Source organism: Bison bison, unplaced genomic scaffold (genome assembly GCF_000754665.1).
Source record: "Bison bison bison isolate TAMUID 2011002044 unplaced genomic scaffold, Bison_UMD1.0 scf7180017864053, whole genome shotgun sequence".
Classification (NCBI taxonomy): Eukaryota; Metazoa; Chordata; class Mammalia; order Artiodactyla; family Bovidae; genus Bison; species Bison bison.
The window spans coordinates 4,664,808-4,688,367 of NW_011494625.1; the positions used below are offsets into that span (position 1 = coordinate 4,664,808).

The 23,560-nt window shown below is 43.4% G+C and overlaps 1 protein-coding gene across 4 annotated transcripts in view; it reads right to left on the reverse strand.

Annotated features, from left to right (window-relative positions):
• MAK (male germ cell-associated kinase) overlaps positions 1-23,560 on the reverse strand; it is a 51,514-nt gene that overhangs the window by 13,595 nt on the left and 14,359 nt on the right. For all 4 annotated transcript variants that reach the window (XR_824934.1, XM_010835860.1, XM_010835859.1 and 1 more), the window contains exons 5-11: positions 22,363-22,442; positions 17,996-18,128; positions 12,261-12,432; positions 11,118-11,285; positions 6,857-7,168; positions 3,321-3,493; positions 1,721-1,869 (exon numbers count right to left, since the gene is read on the reverse strand). Coding sequence is in view for 3 of the 4 variants with exons in the window: in XM_010835860.1 (XP_010834162.1) it covers positions 1,721-1,869; positions 3,321-3,493; positions 6,857-7,168; positions 11,118-11,285; positions 12,261-12,432; positions 17,996-18,128; positions 22,363-22,442 (1,187 nt within the window). In the remaining variant the exon portion in view is untranslated. The remainder of the gene's footprint in view (positions 1-1,720; positions 1,870-3,320; positions 3,494-6,856; positions 7,169-11,117; positions 11,286-12,260; positions 12,433-17,995; positions 18,129-22,362; positions 22,443-23,560) is intronic.

Below are 23,560 nucleotides of genomic sequence, written 5' to 3' on the forward strand. Positions count from 1 at the left end.
GGCAGGTCAGGTGGTCTGGTATTCCCATCTCTTTCAGAATTTTCCACAGTTTATTGTGATCCACACAGTCAAAGGCTTTGGCAGTCAATAAAGCAGAAATAGATGTTTTTCTGGAACTCTCTTGCTTTTTCGATGATCCAGCGGATGTTGGCAATTTGATCTCTGGTTCCTCTGCCTTTTCTAAAACCAGCTTGAACATCTGGAAGTTCACGGTTCACATACTGTTGAAGCCTGGCTTGGAGAATTTTGAGTATTACTTTACTAGTGTGTGAGATGAGTACAATTGTGTGGTAGTTTGAGCATTCTTTGGCATTGCCTTTCTTTGGGATTAGAATGAAAACTGACCTTTTCCAGTCCTGTGGCCACTTCTGAGTTTTTCAAATTTGCTGGCATATTGAGTGCAACACTTTCACAGCATCATCTTTCAGGATTTGAAATAGCTCAACTGGAATTCCATCACCTCCACTAGCTTTGTTCGTAGTAATGCTTTCTAAGGCTCACTTGACTTCACATTCCAGGATGTCTGGCTCTAGGTGAGTGATCACACCATCGTGATTATCTGTGTTTCTTAGGCTTCAATTTACAGCCATGCTTCTGACCCAGAGTAAGCAGAATTGGTTAGAGCTTTCTGGTTAAAAAGGAAACAATCAGACAGGTCTCAGATACCCTGAAATAACTTGAAAACTACATTAGGAAACAAGCAGAACTGGGAAAAGGGTGTTTGGGATCCATTTATCCTCTGCCCCAGCAGCTCAGATGCTAAAAGAATCTGCCTGCGATGCAGGAGACCCGGGTTTGATCCCCAGTTCCGGAAGATCCCCTGGAGAACGAAATGGCAACCCACTCCAGTATTCTTGCCTGGGGGATCCCATGGACAGAGGAGCTTTATGGGCTACAGTCCACAGGGTGGCAAAGAGTCAGGAGATGACTGAGCCACTAATACTATCCTCTGCTGAAAATTTTACAATCGCCTTTCCCACCACCAGAGGGCGAACTTCTATAGATAACAATCACTGATTTTATTTCAGTGAGGTGGATTCAGTTTAAAAAAAAAAAGGAAAAATGTCCCCCAGGAACCTGTGTTCGGAAAACCCTGTTACACCCCTGCTCTCGCAGTCAGAACAGAACCTCCTCATGGTTTCAACACCAGAACTGACACTGACTGGGGCCTTGCACCTTTCCAAAGTGCACCCTCTGTTATGGTCTTAATAATTCCCACTCCTCTCACCGCGGTCCTAAGGACTTCAGTCCCAGAACAAGTCTTCGCCCTCTCTACCCAGATATGGGCAGCAGGCCCGCTACCAGTCCCCCGACCCCTTTTGAGCCCCTAAGCGTGGTCTACCTAGCAGCTAGATGATCTTTTAAAAGCACACATCAGATTATTTAGGGAACATATATAAATTCTATCTGTTTAAAAAAAAAACTTGTAATGGGACTGCAGAACTGTCTGAATAAAGTTTCGCGTTTATGAAGGCGCAGCTTTGGTGGGGAGGGTGGTGTTTCTCTAGCACACTCATCATCTTGACTTGCGGCTCCCAGGCGTTCCTTGAGCCCATTTCACAGAGGCAGAAGGTCCAGAACAGTACCTGGTGACAGGCAGGCCAGCGGAGGGCTGCAGCGGCGGGTCACGGGCGCCCTTTGGTCAAAGACTCAGAGGCCCTGGAGCATGACCTGCTAGCATGCTTTCACCACCAGGAAACACTTTGTGGTCTCTACTTACCCGGAAGGTATCTTGACTGTTTCAAATAGTACTGTTTGGCCGTGGAAGCAGCTGACAGTTCCGAATCTGATTTCAGGGTAACAGCAGCAGGTAAGCTCTTGTTTTCCCTCGTTGAGTAGCTGGAGCTCGCGGGCACCGACTCTGGAAGCCTCGAAAGTCAACACGAAGGGGTGTCACCAGGTGGGGAACAGCAAGGTGAGCCGCTCGGCGCTCCCCACCCTCTGCACACCTTTTCAGACCCGCCACTGGTTTCCGATAAGACGCCCCGAGTGTCAACTCCGGCTGAGCAGAGACACTGCAGTGCACAGAAATCGTTCCCGATACTGGACAGCGTACAGCACAAAGATTTTAGAACTAAGCAGCAATCGCCCTGAGTACAGTGTGTTTCCGTTTTTTTTTGTCTACACCTGCGGCAGCTGTGGCTTCAGGATGTGGCAAGATGTTGTGTTGAAAGGGGAGAGACTCTCAGCCGTGTCCACCCGTCTACTCCGGGGGTGCGGCTCCACGAGGGTGTTGGGAAACACTTTGGGCTGGGCTAAGGAGGGCTGCAGTGGGAAGAAGGGCTAGGAGAGATCCCAGACAAAACTTCCGGTGAGCCTAATGCCCTGCAGGGAAATAACACGTTGGTGAGACATGCCGGGAGAAGGGACCCACGCTGCCCACCACGCCCGCCTCCCCCAGCCCCGGTTTGGTGCCCGAACGCAGGCCTTCGGCGTGCCGGCCTGGCTCTGTCTAGCGCAGAGGCCATTTCTCTGAGCAGCGGCCATCACTGCCAGAGGAGACAGCTGTGATTTTGTGGTTTTTTTGCTGCCTGTTGCTCTGCATGTGGCCCTTCACCACAACCTTCTCCCGGCTCCTCTGTGGAGGCCTGGCCACACTGGCTGCTCTTGTCACCTGTCTGATCCCCGGCCTCCGTGCTCACCCCCGGGAGATCCCCACCCACTCGACCCCCTGGGAGATGGACACTCAGGTGACTGGTCCTCTCTGAACCACTGGCCACAGCTTTGGGGTGGCCCTGGACACCGGGAGACCCTTCATGAGAAACAGCCCTACTGGAGGTTCAAGAGGGAGGGGACACATGTAATCATGTTGATGTCGGGCAGAAACCATCATAATATTGTACAGTAATTATCTTCCAATTAAAAATTTAAAAAGAGACTGCTAGAGATATCAAGCTTTCAAGAAAAGTCCAGAAAACGAGCAAAAATGTTCAGAGCAGCAAGCAAATGATCCACTCTGAACACTACTGGCAGAGGAAACCATGACCTTTGTAGATTGTGCTTGGCTTTTTGCAAAGAGGCGTGTGGGCTTCAAAGGGCAGTGATGGTGGATCGTAATTCAGCGGGGGCACACTCAACGCTGCACGTGATAACCCCTCACCCCACACCCTCAGCCAGTGATCCCGAGACTCGTTCCTGTGCGGAGTCAGGGGTCTAAACTTCCCCAGAGGGAAGCGCAGAGATCTGGGTTTGAGAGAAGAAAACACCACCAAGCTACTTCTTACCTTTTGCCATCTACACTCATTTGCGCTTAATGAGTAGAGTCAAGTTGACGCGGGCTGAAAATATATGTTCCTGAGAAAACGTGAGCCCTCCCTTACCGAAACGGAGACTCCTTGCTCCTCGTCTCCTTGGACGAGCCCATGCTTGGCTTCTTGGAGTGGGAGGCTCCAAAGTCGCTGTCCTCCAGGTCTGCCCAGCCGTCTCCAGCCTTGCACACGGCCTGGCCCCAGCGCCTCCGGGCGCCTTTGTGGCCCAGGGCGCCGCCCGGCTTCTGTGGTGGGAAAGCAGCGTCGCCGTCTTTAATCGGGGGCTGAGGGCCTACTGTGTGCAGGCTGCCACATTCGGCGCTGCCTGTCCCCGTCCTCAAGGGGCTTTCCACAGTTAAGGAGACACACGGGCAAGCAGTGTTTTAAGACGCTGACAAAGGCAGCGCAGGTTAAAAGTGTGATAGGCTGTTGAGAAAGATCTCCGTGAACCTGGGTTGCCGGAGGCTTGAGTACTCAGGATCAGAGCTGAGTCTTCGTTGACGTGTAATCTAGAAAACTCCCGTGGGTGGCTATTTGGGCAAATGACCTAACTTTTCAAAGCCTTAGTTTCCTTCCCCTTAAATGGTGGTGTGTGTTGGGGGGAATACAGTGTTCATATCTTAGTGGTTTTGGATTTGATAGTAAAATATATCAAAAGTTTTTAGCAGGGGCCCTTGCCTGTATGGGCTTCCCTGGTGGCTCAGCTGGTTAAGAATCCACCTGCAATGTGGGAGACCTGGGTTTGAGCCCTGGGGTGGGGAAGATTCCCTGGAGAAGAGAAAGGCTACCCACTCCAGCATTCTGGCCTGGAGAATTCCATGGACTGTATAGTCCATGGGGTCACAAAGAGTTGGACACGACTGAGCGACTTTCACTTCCTTGCACCTAAGTGTGACTGTATTAGGTATGTTAGGTATTGTTGTTGTTATTCTACAGTTTGGAAAAGGAAATGGATGAAGTATATCTTTTTAATAGAGAAGTGTCAGTGGGTGTTCTGGGGAGAAAATGTAGACGGAGTTGAGTGGACTGGATGTGTTGTGCTGTTGGAGGACGAGGCTGTAAAGACAGACGGGTGCTCTGTGATGCAGGACTGTGCATGAATCCCTAAGACATGGCAGCTGTCCTCTGGACCACGGAGAACGCTGGATGTTTTTGAGCTAAAAAAAGTCATGTGATAAAGGCCATTTTTTGGGAAAGGTCAGGCTCCTCAGAGAGGAGGCCTTTGCAGTTAGAGTGGCATGCAGTGACAAGGACAGCAGATTCATCGTGGCTGGAATGCTCGAGAAAGCACACGCTTCTGTTAACAAGGAATAAAAGGTGTGGACTCAGTGTCTCTCTGAACAGAGGTCAAGGTGAGTGTGGCAGACACTGCTGGTTGCCCCCTCAGTAGCCACCCTCCTCTGTCTCCTTCCTAGGATTCTCTTCTGGGCAGCAGTCTGCCCATGTAAAATAGCCAAAACAAAATGCCAGCCTCCCTCGCAGCTCTGTGTACCCAGGGGACATGATCTAGCCAGTGAGATGAAGTGCCCATCTGTTGGGAGGGGCTTCCAGGAGGGCCAGCGTTAGGCTCTGCTGGTGGCGTGTGCCTGTGTGTTTCACGCTTGCCCCCTTGGGGATGGCAGACACCACCCCAGGGAGCAGCAGCCATCCATGGGACCGGGAGCCCCCCGCTGAGCGTGGTGGTGGGGACAGGGAGACAGGGCAGTCCAGTGCTCTTTACAAGCGGCACCAGCCCTGGCTGGCCCACCACCCGCCTTCTTGCTATCAGAGAAAAACACCCCTCCTGGTTTAAGCCACAAGGGGTCAGGTTCTGTCTTAAGTCACCGAGTGTGGTCCTACAGGACACAGAGAAGGAGAGGCAGGCATGACTTCACAGCGCGAGCCTGGCTTCTCAGAGGGGTGGCTCCATTAATAAGGAATGAGGAAGACCTAGGCTGGGGCAGACAACGAGGCGGTTTTATTCAGATTAACGTGGGTGTTCTGGGGCTCACGTAAACTCATGTAAAAGGTGACTGAGAATTGGGAATTTGGAAGCAAGGTCAGCAAATTCAGCTGCATTTGAAGCAAGAAGATGCTTAAAGAGTGGATATGCCATTGCTTGAAGCTCATGGTGCCATAGTGATGGGTGATGAACAAAAAGTGGTGTTTGAGAGAGAATGAGCTCCAGACTAAGGAGAACAAGGAGATCCAAAGCCTCAGATGGGCAGAGTTAATCAAAGTTATCCTTGTCTGAGCCCGAGACTCGTATTTCAGTTGAACTCTATGTTAGGAGCTGCTGAACAACGCCAGTAACATCTAGTCGTCTTATGTCTGAGAAGATTGGAAAAGGGAAAGCATTAATAACTTTTATAAAGTAGCAGGTGGATTTTTACGAACTCTACAGTAGTAAGTTTGGTACCAGCTGAGGGCAAAGACTAATGGCAGTTACTAAAAGAGACAGCGTGCTAGGAAGGAAAGGCGGTAAATTGTTCAGGTCACTTTGGGAATGCACACGGGGGCTGCATAGTGCAAGGCGCTGAGTAGCTACGACTGAATTTCCTTATCTTTCCCTCCCAGTACGAGTCACCATTTTATGTGCCTTTCAAGGGGAAAAAAAAAAAGATAACCCTTGATGCGTGAGTGAACACCGTTCCGGAACTGTGGTGGTGATTCACCCACCACAGGTATTTCCTACCTGCTCTCTGCCGCTAATTCTGGAGAAGGGGAACGAAGGACAGGGAGGGGACTCGGGGAGTCAGCCATCAGTGAGTTCCAGCGGAGCCTGAGAGGGAACTGGGGGTGTGTTTCTCCTGGAGAAAACGGCAGGTAGGGTAAGGCTGCCTTTCCAGTATCTGAAGGCTGCCTTTCTGAAAGACTGATTCACTTTTATTAAAAGCTACAGAAACCAAGGACTTCTCTGGTAGCCTGGTGGTTAAAAATCTGCCTTCAAATGCAGGGGCTATGGGTTTGATCGCTGGTCTGAGAGCCAAGATTCCACATGCCTCCCGGCCAAAACAAAACCAAAACAGAAAATGGAAACAATACTGTAACAAATTCAATAAAAACTTTAAAAAATGGCCCACATAAAAAAAAAAAATTTTTTTTTTGAAACCAGATTTTCGTTCACTGTGAGGAAGAACTTTCTAGTAGTCAGAATTGTCCGAAAGGTAACGTGGACTCCTTAAGACCCTCAGGGTGGTTCAAAATCAGTGTGGACATTTCCTTATTTATTCATTCAACAGATATTTGTTGAGAATTTACCACATGCCAGACAGCTTCTCTGGTGGATCAGATCGTAAAGGGTCTACCTGCAATGCAGGAGACCTGGGGTTTGATCCCTGGATTGGGAAGATCCCCTGGAGAAGGGGATGGCTTCCTACTGCAGTATTCTTGCCTGGAGAATCCCATGGACAGAGAGCCTGGTGGGCTACAGTCTATGGGGTCACAAAGAGTTGGACAGGACTGAGCGACTCACACTTTCACTTTTAGACACTGTTCTGGGTTCTGGGTCTGTACGGATAAACGAAACAGACAAACATCTTTTATATCTTCCCCGACACTGAGAGAATGCCTAGAAAGGAAATCCTAGTGGAACCAAACCATCCAAAGTGTCATATTGGGCTACTTACGGTGGGCATGCTTTTGACGATACTTGGAAAGAGGGTTGGCGGCCTTTTCTGCTGACTGTGCTGTTTGGGTGCTGGCTGGACACCCACATTCTGCGGTGGCTGGATAGACCTCAGTGGCTGGTGGCTGTTCTTCAGCTGGGGCGGTCCGGCAGCCTGGTCGTTTATGTCCGGCAGAGGCTGAGGTTCTGGATCTGCTGCAGATGGCTTTGGTTCGAGTGGTTGCACAAGCTTATTTAAAGGCTGTTTCGATTCCAAATGATGTGAGGAAGGGCCTAATACTTGACCAACTTGAAAATATGGGTGTTTCAAGGCCTGTAGCAGCATGGAAATAACAAATGAAAAATGGTTTCTCCTAAATTTATTGCATATACACTACCATCCGGCATTGGGCTAGGCATGTATCACTCGTCTGGGTAAGTTTCAAAGATTTACAGAGCATCCACCTTTTCCCTTATGTGATGACTTTAAAAAGATACCCAGGAAAAAATAATTTGAGAACTAAATTTCATTTAAAAATTGAAAAAGTACATGTTAGTAGGAAGAATATAAGACTCACATTCAGTAATTTTCACATCCAGTCAATGCAAAAGCAAATGTTCTTTTAAAGACTTCATATGAAAACAAAATCTAGCTTGTAACATTGGCTGAATTTGAAAAAAATTCAAACCAAAATGGTAGATACTGATAATGGTTTAGACCCCATAAAGGCATTAAGAGAAATGAGTTAAGAAAGCCTTCTACGTAGTTTGTTTTTAATGAAAAACTCTACCATCATATAAAATTCAGGGTTATTCTAACTATAACTCCATATTGACTAGCAATAAAAAAATTCTAAGAAAGACAATAACAAACACATACTTATAAAGCCTAATTTAACAATATGCCAGCAAAGAGAAGATTACTTAGGGGATAGAATATAAAAATACTAGTTAAAACAAGAAAGAAAATACTAGTAAAAATGGTCACTATTTAATTGGATCGGTCATCAAACTGCTGCTATTACGTGGAAGTTGGGTGGGGGGACCTGATGATTGGGTGACACAGTCTTGAGCAGGGGTTCTGGACTGGGGAGACTTTGCCCCTTAGGAGATATTTTTTATTGTCACAAATTCAGGGGATGGGGAGTGCTCCTGGTGTCTAGGCACGCTGCAGGAATGCCGCTAAGTATCCTACAACGAACAGGACAGCCCGCCCCCAACCCGTCCCCTCAGCAAAGAATCATTGGGTCAAAAATGTCAGGAATACCACGGAGTACTCTGGCCACCTGATGCAAAGACCCAACATTGGAAAAGACCCTGATGCTGGGAAAGATTGAAGGCGGGAGGAGAAGGGGACGACAGAGGATGAGAAGGTTGAATGGCATCACCGACTCGATGGACATGAGTTTGAGCAAGCTCTGGGAGTTGGTGAAGGGCAGGGGAGCCTGGGGTCACAAAGAGCGGGACACGACTAAATGACTTAACGACACCGGGGTTGATGACAATTGGTCTGGAGGCTGTCTGAAGGTTTATCTGCAGCTCAGCTGTGCATATAGATCTTTGTCAGTATTACATGTCTGGATGGGGAGGGAAGTTCCCAGTTCTATTGTTGTGTGTGTGTGTGTGTGTGTGTGTGTGTGTGTGTGTGTGTGTGTTGGTGGAGGGTGGCTCCTTAAGATAACCACGTCCAGTTCTCCTGCACCTCCTGCCCTAAGCCAGTCCCCACCCGCCATGTAGAGGCAGAACCATGACCCACAGTGAACTTCTTAGGTGCGCAAGGGCAGATTTTGAAGGAATAGAGGCAGCATCCAGAACTTAACCTCTCCCTAACTATGTCTCCCTGCTTCCACTGCAAAGCCCGGCACTGAAATAGTGAACAAGACAGAGGTTAAGGGCAGGGAGGTATGTTTTGGCAGAAGTGGGGGGCAGTTTTATTCTGAGTTTTCCCCTTAGACACTTCGTTCTGTCCCCTACCACACCCCATGCATGTGTTAATTACACAGACACTGCTTGGTGGAACTCAACCACTGTAGATGATTTAAATACATCAGTGCCTGGCAGCCAGGAGGCAAATTCTGAATCAAGTAGTCTCATTAATTAGCATGTCAGTATTACTCAGGCAAGAATGTACACATTTATAAGAGTGTGTTTTGCAATTTCAAAGCTTCATCTGTAACTTTTCCCCTTTAAGATACCAGCCACCATCCTTAAAGAAACAGGAAATCTTTAAAAATAATAACATTTTTTCCCTGTTTGTTGAGGGAATACTGATTGCATACAATAAGCAATGTATAGAAAGTTCTCAAGAAGAAATTAAAATTATCTCTAAAGCCAACACCAAAGAGAAAACTACTGCTCACATTTTGATGCTTTTCTTTTTAGTATTTCTTTTTAGTCTTTCATTTACATTGCCTTTCATATACATACATATGGTGTGGCAAAAAAAAAAAAAAAAGTAAATTGTATTTACCATAAAAAATAATTGTTAAGTGATAGTAATTACAACAGTGAAGTTACTGGCATAGATACTTACAGTTGCAGAAGCTGTTAAGTCTGTAAATACACATGTATTTATAAAAAATGAAAACAGAAAAGCCTATTACCACTTCAAATGTATTAAACTATGAGAATTCCTAATAGAAAATGACCCTATTAAAATATTTTGTGACTGTGCCTTTTGCCATTTACCTTAATTAACAATATCTCACTTCCACCAATTATTGACTATACAACATTGCACAAATTATGCAATGTCTGAGTTCCTCAGTTTATTTATTTTTAAGCAGTGATAATGTGTACCTAATAGAGTTTTTGTGAGGACAGTCAGAAATTTTACATAAAGCCCCTGCTCAATAAATATTAGTTATTGTCATTAATTAATAACAGCATTACTGTTATAATAATAATACACGAGTGCTTGCTTGCTTGCTAAGTCGCTTCAGTCGTGTCCGACTCTGTGCGACCCCACAGACGGCAGCCCACGAGGCTCCCCCGTCCCTGGGATTCTCCAGGCAAGAACACTGGAGTGGGTTGCCTTTTCCTTCTCCACACGAGTACTAGGGTGGCTCAGATGGTAAAGAATCTTCCTGCAATGCCCGAGACCCAGGATGGATCCCTGGGTCGGGAAGATCCCCTGGAGAAGGGAATGGCAACCCACTCCAGTGTTCTTGCCTGGAGAACCCCATGGACAGAGGAGCCTGGTGGGCTACAGTCCATGGGGTTGCAAAGACTCGGACACGACTGAGCGACTAAGCACACTTATGCCAGCACCTTCACTGTTATAATTACTATCACTTAACAGATTATGACTTTCTTGTAATACACACAATTTATTTTTTTGGCCATGCTGTGAGGCATGTGGGACTCTTAGTTCCCCAACCAGGGATGGAACCCATACCCCTTCCTGTGGTGGAAACGTGGAATCTGAACCACTGGACTGCCAGGAAGTCCCATTACAGATCACTTTAATATTTGATAGGGCAAACTGTCTACCCTTACCACCATCCCCCAAGTTACTTACTCTCATTCAAGCCTGTCTTGGTTATTCTTTCCTATCTGTTCTTCCAGTTGATCTTTAGAAAATATTTTCCCAAATTAAATTTTTAAAAAGCCAAACCATTATTTGGTTTATTTCAACACTTAATGAATAGTTAAATAAGACTACCATAAAGCCCATAACAACTTTTTAATTTACGCCATTTGCAGATAAAACTGTACTGTTTTTAAGACCACAAGACAAGGTTCCTCTGTAGGTACTAAAGGTATAAGTCACAAAGAAGCCAAGCGTGGGTGTCACATGCTGCCCTCCTGTGGGAGCCAGAGAGAGGAGGCTCCATTCCCGCGGAGGGACGACCGTGCTGTGTGGAGGGAACAGGACTCCTCTAAACAGCAGGAGAGCAGTGGAAATTCTACGAGACTGTCTAACTGAAGAGATGCTCTTTTACCACTCATGACAAGTTGCTTCCTAATTAGCTTGTCCCATGCCTGAATTTTTATCATTAGAGATTGATTCCTTTCAGCCTCAACCTCCGTAGGTTCCTCATTTGAACCACAAAACACAGAAAATCACCGGAGTGGCTATTTTTTGCAATCCTTCCAAGAATCTTACATGCCTGGTAGTTAATTCATTAGGTACAGTGCGTGCCTTAAGTTTTAGGGCTTAATTCTCTTGGTAAAACTCTGGTCAAAAATAGACTTGTCTCTGCAAAGGAAGATACCCCAGATATAGTAAAACCTCAAATTAAAAGAAGAAAAAAAAGCTATACCAAGGACATTTGTCTTACCTGGCTTGCTGTTGGTCGTTTCTTTGGGTCCCAGTTCAACATTTCAGTCATAAGCTGAATGGCTTCGTTACTGGCATTGGGAATAAGAGTTTTTAGGTTTATAGGAACACACTGGGGAAAGCGGAAATTCATAGAGGATGCAAGCTGGTACCCTTCTGGCCAGTCACTCTGTTGAAGGAATATATAAGTGGGGGAGAGACAGCAATAAGAAAATTGTTTTTAGTGGTCAGTTTAATACAAACATAGTAATAATATAAGAATCCCTCATGTATGAAGTGTTGACTCATAAATAAACGTGAAAATTAAATAGCCAATGGCATACCTAGCTCAGTGCTACAAACAGTATAGACAGAACACTGAATTAAGAGTTAGGGGAAAAATGAGAAGGCACTTTTATAAATTTCAAAACGTTAATGATGATGGTGATGATGGCACCCAGGTGAGTTTGAACAACTAAGGACAAGTGATTTACAAAGAGAATAACTATTACAAAGATCCGCATTATATGTTAATGCATTGCCTCCAATGTCAAAAACTGCACACAGCTGGGAAATGACAGTTTTGTTAAACTTTTAATAGCTGCGTTAACTTGTCTAATATTAAGTACGAGGCACACACCCAAGTAAGGTGTAATTATATATATTTAAACTTATTAAATAAGTACAACTCAGAAAGTGAAGTCTAGCTGAGTGCAATAGTTAATTGAAAAGTCCTAATTTCAAGAAATTAAATATCTGTGGCAGAAGTATATAAAAGTAAACAAGAAAAGGTTAAGAGAATATAAAATTTAGGACACTTGGCATTAATAAAGTGATTCCAATGGACATTCAAGAACAAGGAGGAAAGATTCTGAGCAAGGATGTCTCCGTATCCATCAGCTGGTCATCTGCTCGAAGTTAAACATATAGAACTCTAAATATAGAAAATCCTCCCTTATGTTCTTCAAGGGAGGCAAGCACCATTTTTCCACAACCTGATAGAATTCTAGCTTCTGCAATCCTCATTCCATCCCAATTTTAAAAAAAAAGATTATAAGAAAATTAACCGTTAAAGCATAAGCCTATTTGAAAAATTCAAATACCAGCTAGCTTGCCAAAAGTTATAAATAATGAAAAGTTACAACTTAGGGACAAGAGTACTTACTTTTTTAGGAGTCCCTAAAACCTGGCAAATCTTAAAGATTTCATCGACCTCACTTGTCCCTGGGAAAAGTGGTCTTAATGTATACAGTTCAGCCATTATACTGCCGACAGCCCACACGTCGATGGGAGAGCTGTAAGCTGAAGATCTTAATAAAACCTCAGGAGCGCGATACCTATGAAAAGAGAACACAAAACCGAACAGGGCATTCTGGGTGTCGTTCATGAGACGGAGGGACAGCAGGCTCTCATTTTGTTTGGTTGTATATTCCAGTCAAGGACTGGGTGTTAAATGCCTTCTGTGTATCAGGCGTCTGCACAGTGGGTTGGGTTTCTATTGGATGGAGCAGATTTTTCCTGACCACATACATGTAGCGGAGCTCGAGACAAATATCAATGAAATGTCCAAGTGACCTAAGATAGGAACTCCAACAAACAGATGTGAAAATGCTATATAAAATACTAAGGAAAGGGGGGGAAGCTCTGAATGGAAGCAGATATATCCTAAATGGGAACAGCTGTATAATTTTACAATGCATTACATCCTGATACATTCATATGAAGGACAGAAAACAAAAGATTAACAAAGATTATCCCTGAGTAGTGAGCTTTTTCCCCCCCTTTTTTAAGTTTATTTTATTCAAGTATAGTGATTTACAATGTTGTGTTAATGTCTGCTGTATAGCAAAGTGATTCAGTTATACGTGTATACATTCTTTTTCATAGTCATTACGGTTTGTCACGGGATATTGAGTATATCCTGTGCTTATTTATCCTTTTTTTTTTTTTTGCTTATCAGTTTGAAAGCAGCAGTTCTTCAACTGACTCAATTCCCTTAATTGATAATATAGTATATTCACAGAGTTGTGTATCCATCATCACAATCAACTCGAGAACATTTTCATTATCCCCCAAAGAAACCCCACATCACTCCAACAGCCCTGGGTCCAGCGTCTCCAGTCTGCCACCTATCTATTGATTTGCCTGTTCGATCACTTCACATCAATGGGACCATACACTGTCCGGTCTTTTGTGACCAGCTTCTTTCACTTAACATGTTTTCAAGGTTTATCCATGTTGTAGCATGTATCAGAACTTCCTTCTCCACAAGCTGGAATCAAGATTGCTGGGAGAAATATCAACAACCCTAGATATGCAGATAATACCATACTAATGGCAGAAAGTGAAGAGGAGCTGAAGAGTCTCTTGATGAAAGTGAAAGAGGAGAGTGAAAAAGCTGGCTTAAAACTCAGCATTCAAAAACTAAGATCATGGCATCCAGTCCCATCACTTCATGGCAAATAGATGGGGAAAAAGTAGAAGCACTGACAAATTTTATTTTCTTGTGCTCCAAAATCACTGCAGACAGTGACTGCAGCCCCCAAATTAAAAGACACTTCCTCCTTGGAAGAAAAGCTATGACAAACCTAGACAGTGTACTAAAAAGCAGAGACATTACTTTGCCAACAAATATCTGTATAGTCAAAGCTATGATTTTTCCAGTAGTCATGTGTGGATGTCAGATTTGAATAATAAAGAAGGTTGAGTGCCAAATAATCGATGCTTTCAAATTGTGGTGCTGGAGAAAACTCTCAATAGTCCCTTGGACTGCAAGGAGATCCAACCAGTCCATCCTAAAGGAAATCAACCCTGAATATTCATTGGAAGGACTGATGTTGAAGCTGGAGCTCCAATACTTTGGCCACCTGATATGAAGAGCCTACTCATTGAAAAAGTCCCTGATGCTGGGAAAGATTGAAGGCAGGAGGAGAAGGGGATGACAGAGGATGGGACGGTTGAATGGCATCACCGACTCTATGGACATGAGTTTGAGCAAGCTCCAGGAGATGGTGAAGGACAGGGAAGCCTGGCGTTCTGCAGTCCATGGGGTCACAGGGTTAGGCGTGAGTGACTGAAAAACAACAACAATATTGCACTGTATGGCTGGACCACATTTTGTTTATCTGTTCATTGGGTGTTTCTACTTTTGGGCTATTACAAATAATGTTGTTACGAACAGTTACAAGTTCTTGTGTGGACATATGTTTTCATTTCTCTTGGGTGTACACCTATATGTTTATCCACTGAGGAACTGCCAGACTGTTCTGTGCCATTCTGCACTCCTACCAACAACCTATGAGGGTTCCAATTCCTCCGCATCCTTGCCAACACCTGTTACTATGTTTTGATAGTTTTATGAGGCAAAACTATTTCAAACGTTTTGCCAGGTTTAGATACTGAAAACAAATAGTTTCAGTTTCACTCCATTTCAGTACAGGATCTAAATTTACCCAGCTGAAAATAGAAGCTCCTTAAAAAGATTCTTCCCCACAAGAGGAGATTTTCCAATTCTAACTATACATTTAAACAGATAAAAACTAGTATACTTTGAGCTCTTAGCATTTAATCTGTTCAGTTCCTCTTTTGCTTTTATAGGGATAAAAATCATCTTCCTGTTTGCAAGCCTCATTTTCAATAATTCCAGTTTGCTATAAACTTCAGAACTGTGAGTTTTTGGCACTGTTTATCAAAAATTCTGAAGGAAGATTTCCAAGGGATTTGAAACAAAATGCAACCAAAATATAAAGGGATTATGTACAAAAAAGCTAGGTACTACTGTAAATTATTGAAATTGACTTACAAAGTAGTTTTTCAAAGGTTCAAACAATTCTAAAATTCGAATGACAGCAAAGAGAGAAAAATACACAGCCATGCTGCAGCAGTCTTTGAAGTCAACCTCAATGTCATCAAAGAAAATTTGTGATTTGGTTAGGCTCTGTCTGTGTGTGTGTGTAATGTGTATATTTTGACAACTGCAACTTGTTATTTTGTTAGAATGTAATTTAGAAGCCTATTTGGAAGCAGTTACAAAACAGATGTGCATCATCAATACCCTTCAGCTTTCTAGGTTTCTTAATTTAGTAAGAAAACTGTTTTAATGATGTTCAGCATCATTAAAACTTGTATTTGGTTTATCACTTCAAAAAGAATGCTATTTTCAATGCAAAAGCTTTTTAACCAAAATTAAGTAGCATTCCCAGTCATGTCAGCCATTTCACTTTTCAAAGAATGACCTTCCTAAAGCTTCATATTGATTCCATGGATTGTGATGAAAAAAATCAAACCATTATTAGAAATAAGGTAACTAATTTTTCTCTTCAAAGCCAGTTTGAAGACACTCATTTTTTTAAAACTGTTTAAAATTTTTTAAAAAATTAAAAAGAAAAAAAGAGAGCTGGCATTGTTAATTAGCTGTGTGTTAAAGTGTGACCTTGGTTCACTGTCTCTCATGTTAGCAGCTAAGACTGGGGGAGAAGCAGGAAGCATAGAGTGTCGGGGGATCAGGCGTGAGTCAGCTCACTTAAATGAAACTACTGATCACAGGCCTCGGCCAAGACTGTCCTGAGCAAACCGGGACATACTGCCACCCTTTCCCGGCTCTGTCCTCAGATTGATTCATTCTTTAACCACACTCGCTCCCTCAGTGACCTCATCCAACCCTGTAATTTTAAACACTGAGATCTCCCAAGTTTCCAGCCCAGCCCTGCCCCCTGAACCCAGGTCATAGGGCCCGCCGCCTACTGTGACATCTCAGGGGCACCCCTCACCTGAAAACAGCCTTCCCCAAACCCGGAGCTCCACAGCAGCACCATCCCCATCAGGGCCCACTCCAGCCTCCTGGCTGCTCACCGAAAAGCCCCTGAAGTGCCTGACTCCTTTCCTTACTCCCTTGTCTGATCCCCCATGTCTGCTCTGCCTTAGAAACACACCCCGCATCCTGTTCCTCTCACCACCTTCACGGCCACAAGAGCCAAGTCATTTTCTGCCATCTTCTGCCCCAGTCTCCTCCCTGCTCTCCCAGTTCTGCCTGTGCTCCTCTAAATTCTGTTTCCAATCCAGTAGCTCAGAGCCTCCCAAGGGTCTCGCCAGTTCTCGCAGATCAGCGGGCCACCCTTGTCCTTACCATGATTCACAGGGACCTCTGAGAGCTGGCCACTCCTCAAACACTCTAACCTCGTTTCCTGCTCTTGCCATGCGTGTTCATTCTACTCTGTGCAGAGTGTTCCTGCCTCCAGGCCTGGTCTCAGCATTTACACTCAGCATTTTCTCCGCCTGAAAAGCTCTCACCGGCATCTCCCCACCCCTGCACCCCAGCATCACTGAGACCTTCTGTTTAAAACAGCAACACGGGGACTTTCCTGGTGGTCCAGTGGCTAAGACTTTGCCTTCCAATGGAGGGGATGCAAGACAGTGCAGGGCAAGGCCTTCCAACACAGGTTCGATCAGGGAGCTAAGAGGCAGAAAAACCCAAAACAGAAGAAAAAAAACCCAAAACAGAAGAATAAAAACCCAGCAACATGCCCTTCCCCTCCCGTGCCGCCTCCAACCCCGTGTCCCGTTCCAGACTTAATTTTTCTCTGTAATAATTTTTTCTCTGTAATAATTTTTCTCAGTATCACTATCTGATACTCAAATATTCTTAATTGCTTTCATTGGAGTATAATATAAATACTTTGGCCAGCTGATGCGAAGAACTGACTCACTGAAAAAGACCCTGATGCTGGGAAAGACTGAGGGCAGGAGGAGAAGGGGACGACAGAGGATGAGATGGTTGGATGGCATCACCGACGTGATGGACATGAGTTTGAGCAAGCTCTGGGAGTTGGTGATGGACAGGGAAGCCTGGCGGGCTGCAGTCCATGGGGTCGGACACGACTGAGCAACTGAACTAAACTGATACATACGGAAAAAAGCATGTGTCCCAGGAATACAGCTTGCTGAATTTTCACAGTTAGAACGGACCCAGCACCCAGATCAAGGGGCTGCATGTTGTCAGCACCCCAGACGGTCCCTCTCCCGCACTCTTCCGGTCATTTCTGCCCCTCCTCACCCCGCTGTGGAGCCGCTATCCTGACCTTTAACAGCAGAGATTAGATCTATTTTTGTTCATTAAATGGAATCCCGTAACGTGCTCTTTTTCCGTTTGGCTCTTGCTCTCCGCACTGTATCCGTGAGATTCATCGAACTGCTTATGCAGTTTCTAGGCCTCTGAATCTCGTTGCTATAAAGCAGTCTAGGCATCACGTCTCAGACTACCCAGACGTGATGAGCTCTGATGTCTTCCAATGGGCCTGTGTATGTCTCTCTGTGGGTAACTTATGCCGTGTTTAATTTGTTCATGGACTGGCTGTCATGTAAGTAGCATGAGGCAGAAATTCTTTTCTGTTTAGTTCTCTTCTGTGTTGTTGTTGGTGTTTAGTCACTAAGTCCTGTCTGACTCTGCAACCCCATGGACTGTAGCCCGCCAGGCTCCTCTGTCCATGGGATTCTCCAGGCAAGGATACTGGAGTGGATTGCCATTTCCTTCTCCAGGGGACCTTCCCGACTCAGGGATTGAGCCTGTGCCTCCTGCATTGGCAGGTGGATTCTTTACCACTGAGCCATCTGAGAAGCCCTCACTTCTATGTTCCCAGTGCCTAAAATAGTATCCAATAGTAGGCGTTCAGCAAATATTTGTTGAATGAGTGCATGGATGTGTGAAATCCTTTTTCCTTCTCTTTTTATTAATCAGAAGAGTCATGAGCCAATCTTCCACTCTCTCCAAAGAATATTAAAAAAAAAAATCAGTTCTATATTTTAAGTACTTGATATAGAACCTCCAGAAAGACACAGAACAATCTACTGTAGCAAAACTTCACCAGGGACAAACGTCTCCGGACAGTTGCATAAACTACTCACCATCTGGTGGATACATAGTCCGTATACGGGGGCTGTGACCTTAGTTCTCTCGCAAGTCCAAAGTCAGCAATTTTCACAAGTTCTGGGCCCATACAAAGCAAGTTTTCCGGTTTCATGTCCCTATGGAAAAAACCTTGGTAATGTAGAGAGGAAAAACAATAAATCATCGTATCTGGACATATTTGATTTATTAACAAGATGAAGCTGAACCTCTGTTCTAATTAGGAATGTGAATTTAGGGGGGAAATTAAACCTTATTTATTGTCTATTAAATGATGGGAGGTGGGGACCGTGCTTTCAGAATAATTTGGCAAGGAAATTATACAGTATATATGATGGGTAAAAATAAATATGCACATGTATTTCCTTTCCTTTTCTTTTTTTTTAATGTTTATTTATTTATTTGGCTACACTGGGTCTTAGCTGTAACATACAGGATCTCTGATCGTCACTGTGGCACGTGGACTCTAGTTGCGGCATGTGGGATCTAGTTCCCTGACCAGGGATTTAACCCAGGCCCCCTGAATTGGGAGCACAGTCTTAGCCACTGGACCACCAGGGAAGTCCTCCATTAGTATTTCTGTTTGTGGATCTGATGCGTTCAGGCACTGGGTTAGGTACTACCACATTACGATTATCTCCGTGAATCTGCAAAGCAGCCCTATGGAGGCCCTGTGATCACGAGTGTGTAACAGACGAGAAGGTTCAGCCTGGAGAGAGGCGGCCATGTGAAGCTCAAGGAGGGTTGTGCATCAGTTCACGCCAATGCAGCTGGTCTTCCTGCTGCTGGCAGTTTAACCGCAATTCCTTGAGTATAATCACTTATTTGAGAAGTGCATTAAGTGCAATGGGAATGTGCTTATTTACCGAACTAATGTATAAAATAGATGGTTCCTGAAGCTACACGGCAGCCCTGTGAAAATGAAGCAAAAAGCCCTCCTTGCAAACGTCTAAGGAGTATGCAGAGCACACTGGCTGTACACAGACGGCCTGTATCCTAATGACCCTTCCGGGTGGAGAATTAAGAACGGCCTGCTAATCGGTTGTAGGTGATCGTCATCATTCCAAGAGGGTTTGAGCTCAGAAGACTTTTCTAAGCCTGAACTGTTCTAATCCCTTCAGAGCCGTTGTGGGCTGTGTGTGACATTGACAGATGGATTCGGCACCCCTGGTACCCCTTACTCCAAATAGCTATTGAGATCCATTTCATTCACTTTCAAGAGAAACATGTTGTACTTTCACAATGAAGACAGGAGAGGGAGCACGTGACATTAATCTATAAAATCTTAGAGAATTAAACCGGGAGAAGGCAATGGCACCCCACTCCAGTACTCTTGCCTGGAAAATCCCATGGATGGAGGAGCCTGGTGGGCTGCAGTCCATGAGGTCGCTAAGACTCGGACACGACTGAGCGACTTCCCTTTCACTTTTCACTTTCATGCATTGGAGAAGGAAATGGCAACCCACTCCAGTGTTCTTGCGTGGAGAATCCCAGGGACAGGGGAGCCTGGTGGGCTGCCGTCTATGCGGTCGTGCAGAGTCAGACACAACTGAAGCGACTTAGCAGCAGCAGCAGAGAATTAAACCAGAGTTGAAGTTTTCCCCACCTTATATAGTATAAATATATTGGTAACTTGGTCCTATTTTAACTAAAGTATTAGTTCAATTTTTTGACAGCTACCATTTTAAAAGTGTCTGTTTTCTCAAAGGATTACATCTGAGACGTTTAAATACGACAAGAATAAATTAGCTTTTGTAAAAATGTCTATCGTTCTTGAGTCTGCTTTCCCAAATCACAATGTAGACACTTAAAAAGCCATCTCTAGGTTACCCTTTACTTTTAGCAGCAATTTTTAAATCCTAAATTAGTTTCCTTTTTCAATCCCTTATGCTCTGAAGGTGCTGGTTCAGTTCAGTTCATTTCAGTCGCTCAGTCATGTCCGACTCTTTGCGACCCCATGAACCGCAGCATGCAGGCCTCCCTGTCCATCACCAACTCCCGGAGTCCACCCAAACCCATGTCCATCGAGTCGGTGATGCCATCCAACCATCTCATCCTCTGTAGTCCCCTTCTCCTCCTGCCCTCAATCTTTCCCAGCATCAGGGTCTTTTCAAATGAGTCAGCTCTTCACATCAGGTGGCCAAAGTCCAAAGTATTGGAGTTTCAGCTTCAACATCAGTCCTTCCAATGAACGCCCAGGACTGATCTCCTTTAGGATGGACAGGTTGGATCTCCTTGCAGTCCAAGGGACTCTCAAGAGTCTTCTCCAACACCACAGTTCAAAAGCATCAATTCTTCTGCACTCAGCTTTCTTTATAGTCCAACTCTCATATCCATACATGACCACTGGGAAAACCATAGCCTTGACTAGATGGACCTTTGTTGACAATGTAATGTCTCTGCTTTTTAATATGCTGTCTAGGTTGGTCATCACTTTCCTGCCAAGGAGTAAGCGTCTTTTAATTTCATGGCTGCATTCACCATCTGCAGTGATTTTGGAGCCCCAAAAAATAAAGTCAGCTGCTGTTTCCACTGTTTCCCCATCTATTTGCTATAAAGTGATGGGACCGGATGCCATGATCTTCGTTTTCTGAATGTTGAGCCTTAAGCCAACTTTTTCACTCTTCTCTTTTACTTTCATCAGGAGGCTTTTTAGTTCTTCTTCACTTTCTGCTATAAGGGTGGTGTCATCTGCATGTCTGAGGTTACTGATATTTCTCCCAGCAATCTTGACTCCAGCTTGTGCTTCCTCCAGCCCAGCGTTTCTCATGATGTACTCTGCATATAAGTTAAATAAGCCAGGTGACAATATACAGTCTTGAGGTACTCTTTTTCCTATTTGGAACCAGTCTGTTGTTCCATGTCCAGTTCTAACTGTTGCTTCCTGACCTGCATACAGGTTTCTCAAGAGGCAGGTCAGGTGGTCTGGTATGCCCATCTATCCAAGAAATCTAAACCAATTTTATTACTAGCCTAAAAAATAACAGTAAAATACAAAGCTCTTTACAAAAAATATCAAAAGAATTCATGAGGCTTTTGATTTTTCACAAATTGCTTCCATTAGCATAAATTAACGCATGCAAAAATCAAGAGTTATCATGCTGACCAGAGTTTTAAAATGGATTGAAGATAAGGAATCCATTACAAACAATTAAAATAGTATATATCCTTAATTTTAATTAACAAATGACTGACTTTTACCAATCAATTGTAGTAAATTATCATGGGTTTTAGATTTTGAAAGACCTTAATAGCTTATATAAAACTGGGAATTCAAGAATGTTCTTACAAGGTTTATATGGAATTCTGCATGGCATTTTTAGAAAATTCTATTTATTTCCTGTAGCAGTTAAAAGAGTAAAGAAAATATCAGATGAAACATGAAAGGAGACTAATGATGGTGAGTTTTGAATGCTTGTGCTCAAAATGCAGCAATGGTAGCATAAACTTTTCTAATTTAATATCGAAACAGCTAGTGATTCTAAACATTCATTAAAATTTTTCATAATAATCATATTAACTTTTCAGGTGAAATTATTTTGGTTTGATAGAGATGCAAAAAACAATATCAGTTAAGATTAACATAAATAAGAAATTCATAAAAATAAGAACAAGCACTTGATTTAATTTCTTCAAGAACAGAAATAACTATTTATGAGTACTAAGAAAAACTAGAAAATACTATAGCTTGGGTGGCTTTAACCTAGTTAAATGTTAGTAATTGGTCATGATAGATCAAAGCATTTCAACCTTTTCCAAAAGAGGAACCTTATAATTTTTTTATTTCCATGGTAAAATTAGGTGGAATAAGGTAGCAGGGTGGGTTTATGATGACTGAGACTAAATGCTGGTGATCAAACTGCTAAAAAATTCTGATATATAGAGGACGATGCTGCTGCTGCTGCTAAGTCGCTTCAGTCATGTCCGACTCTGTGCGACCCATAGACCGAAGCCCACCAGGCTCCCCCGTCCCTGAGATTCTCCAGGCAAGAACACTGGAGTGGGTCGCCAATTCCTTCCCCAGTGCATGAAGTGAAAAGTTAAAGTGAAGTCGCTCAGTCGTGTCGGACTCTTAGTGACCCGGTGGACTGCAGCCTACCAGGCTCCTCCCTCCGTGGGATTTTCCAGGCAAGAGTACTGGAGTGGGTTGCCCTTGCCTTCTTCGATAGAGGAATAATTATAGATTATAGAAATTCTATTTTATTTAGAATTGTAGAAATTCTGAAATTTTTAAATATGTCATTTAGTAGGCACATACTCCAAAGTTGTAGTTATCTAACATAATATTATTTACTTAATAATAGCTTCCATATAATTCCTATCCATAACTGATGATAATCTAAAGATGTAGGGATATGAAACCTACCATGTTTATGGATAAATGCCAGCCCCTGCAATATCTGATACATAATATTTCTGATGACAGACTCAGGGAACAACTTGTTTCTGTGAAGAAATGAACAAATAAACAGTAATGTAATTCAGTTTGTAAAAAGAATGGTATATACTGAAGGTACAGTCATAGAATCAGACACAATGTTTTGTACACGGGTCTTCAGCTGAAATGGAAAAGGTTACTTGAATAGGAAAGGCTTGTAAATTAATCCTCATAAACAATATTTCAGGAAGTTAAGCTACCAAAAACAGTGTCAAAATGGCACTTACCCTCAAATAGCCCTTTTACCATGTACAGTCATTAGTACTTTCGTTTATACTTTTTCTTTCTTTTTTTTTAAATTATGAAAGTATGATAACACATTTATAGGAGACTTGGAAATAAGTTGTACTTTTATACTTGGAAATAATATTCTAAACAATATCACTTTTATTTCCATTTAATTTAGAAATCCAGAATAAAATCATGAAATTCCAAAGCTGACTCTTTTTCAGTGCTCATTTGCAATTGTATTAATTACTTCCACCAAAAGGTTTATATATTTTTTAAAAATCAGATGAATATATTTGTTATATTTATATGTACTTAATTTTTTCTTCAAAATTATATCTCAACGTATCTTGTTTATCATCTTATATATTTAAAAGAGCATAAATTATTATTCAAAGCCAAGATTACCCATAATCATACCACCTGATGAAGAAACTATATTGATTTTTCAGTATTCTAATCCAGTCATAATTCACATGTATAATTCTTATATAAGATGGCAGTGTTACATAAATATAACTTTGGTTTCTGTTTTTATGGGGTCGCTGAGGGTCAGACACGACTGAGCGACTTCACTTTCACTTTTCACTTTTATGCATTGGAGAAGGAAATGGCAACCCACTCCAGTGTTCTTGCCTGGAGAACCCCAGGGACGGGGGAACCTGATGGGCTGCTGTCTGTGGGGTCGCACAGAGTCAGACATGACTGACGAGACTTAGCAGCAGCAAGCACTTTCATAATCTTCATAGTTATCACTTCTAATGGCTACAAAATAACTACATCAGTATTATCCATTATAATTACCAACCTTTTCTCCCATTGATAGTTACTTATTTTAAATAGTTCAGAGATCGGTGAAGCTTTGTATAGTCGTTTAACAGAATATTCTAACTGTGGT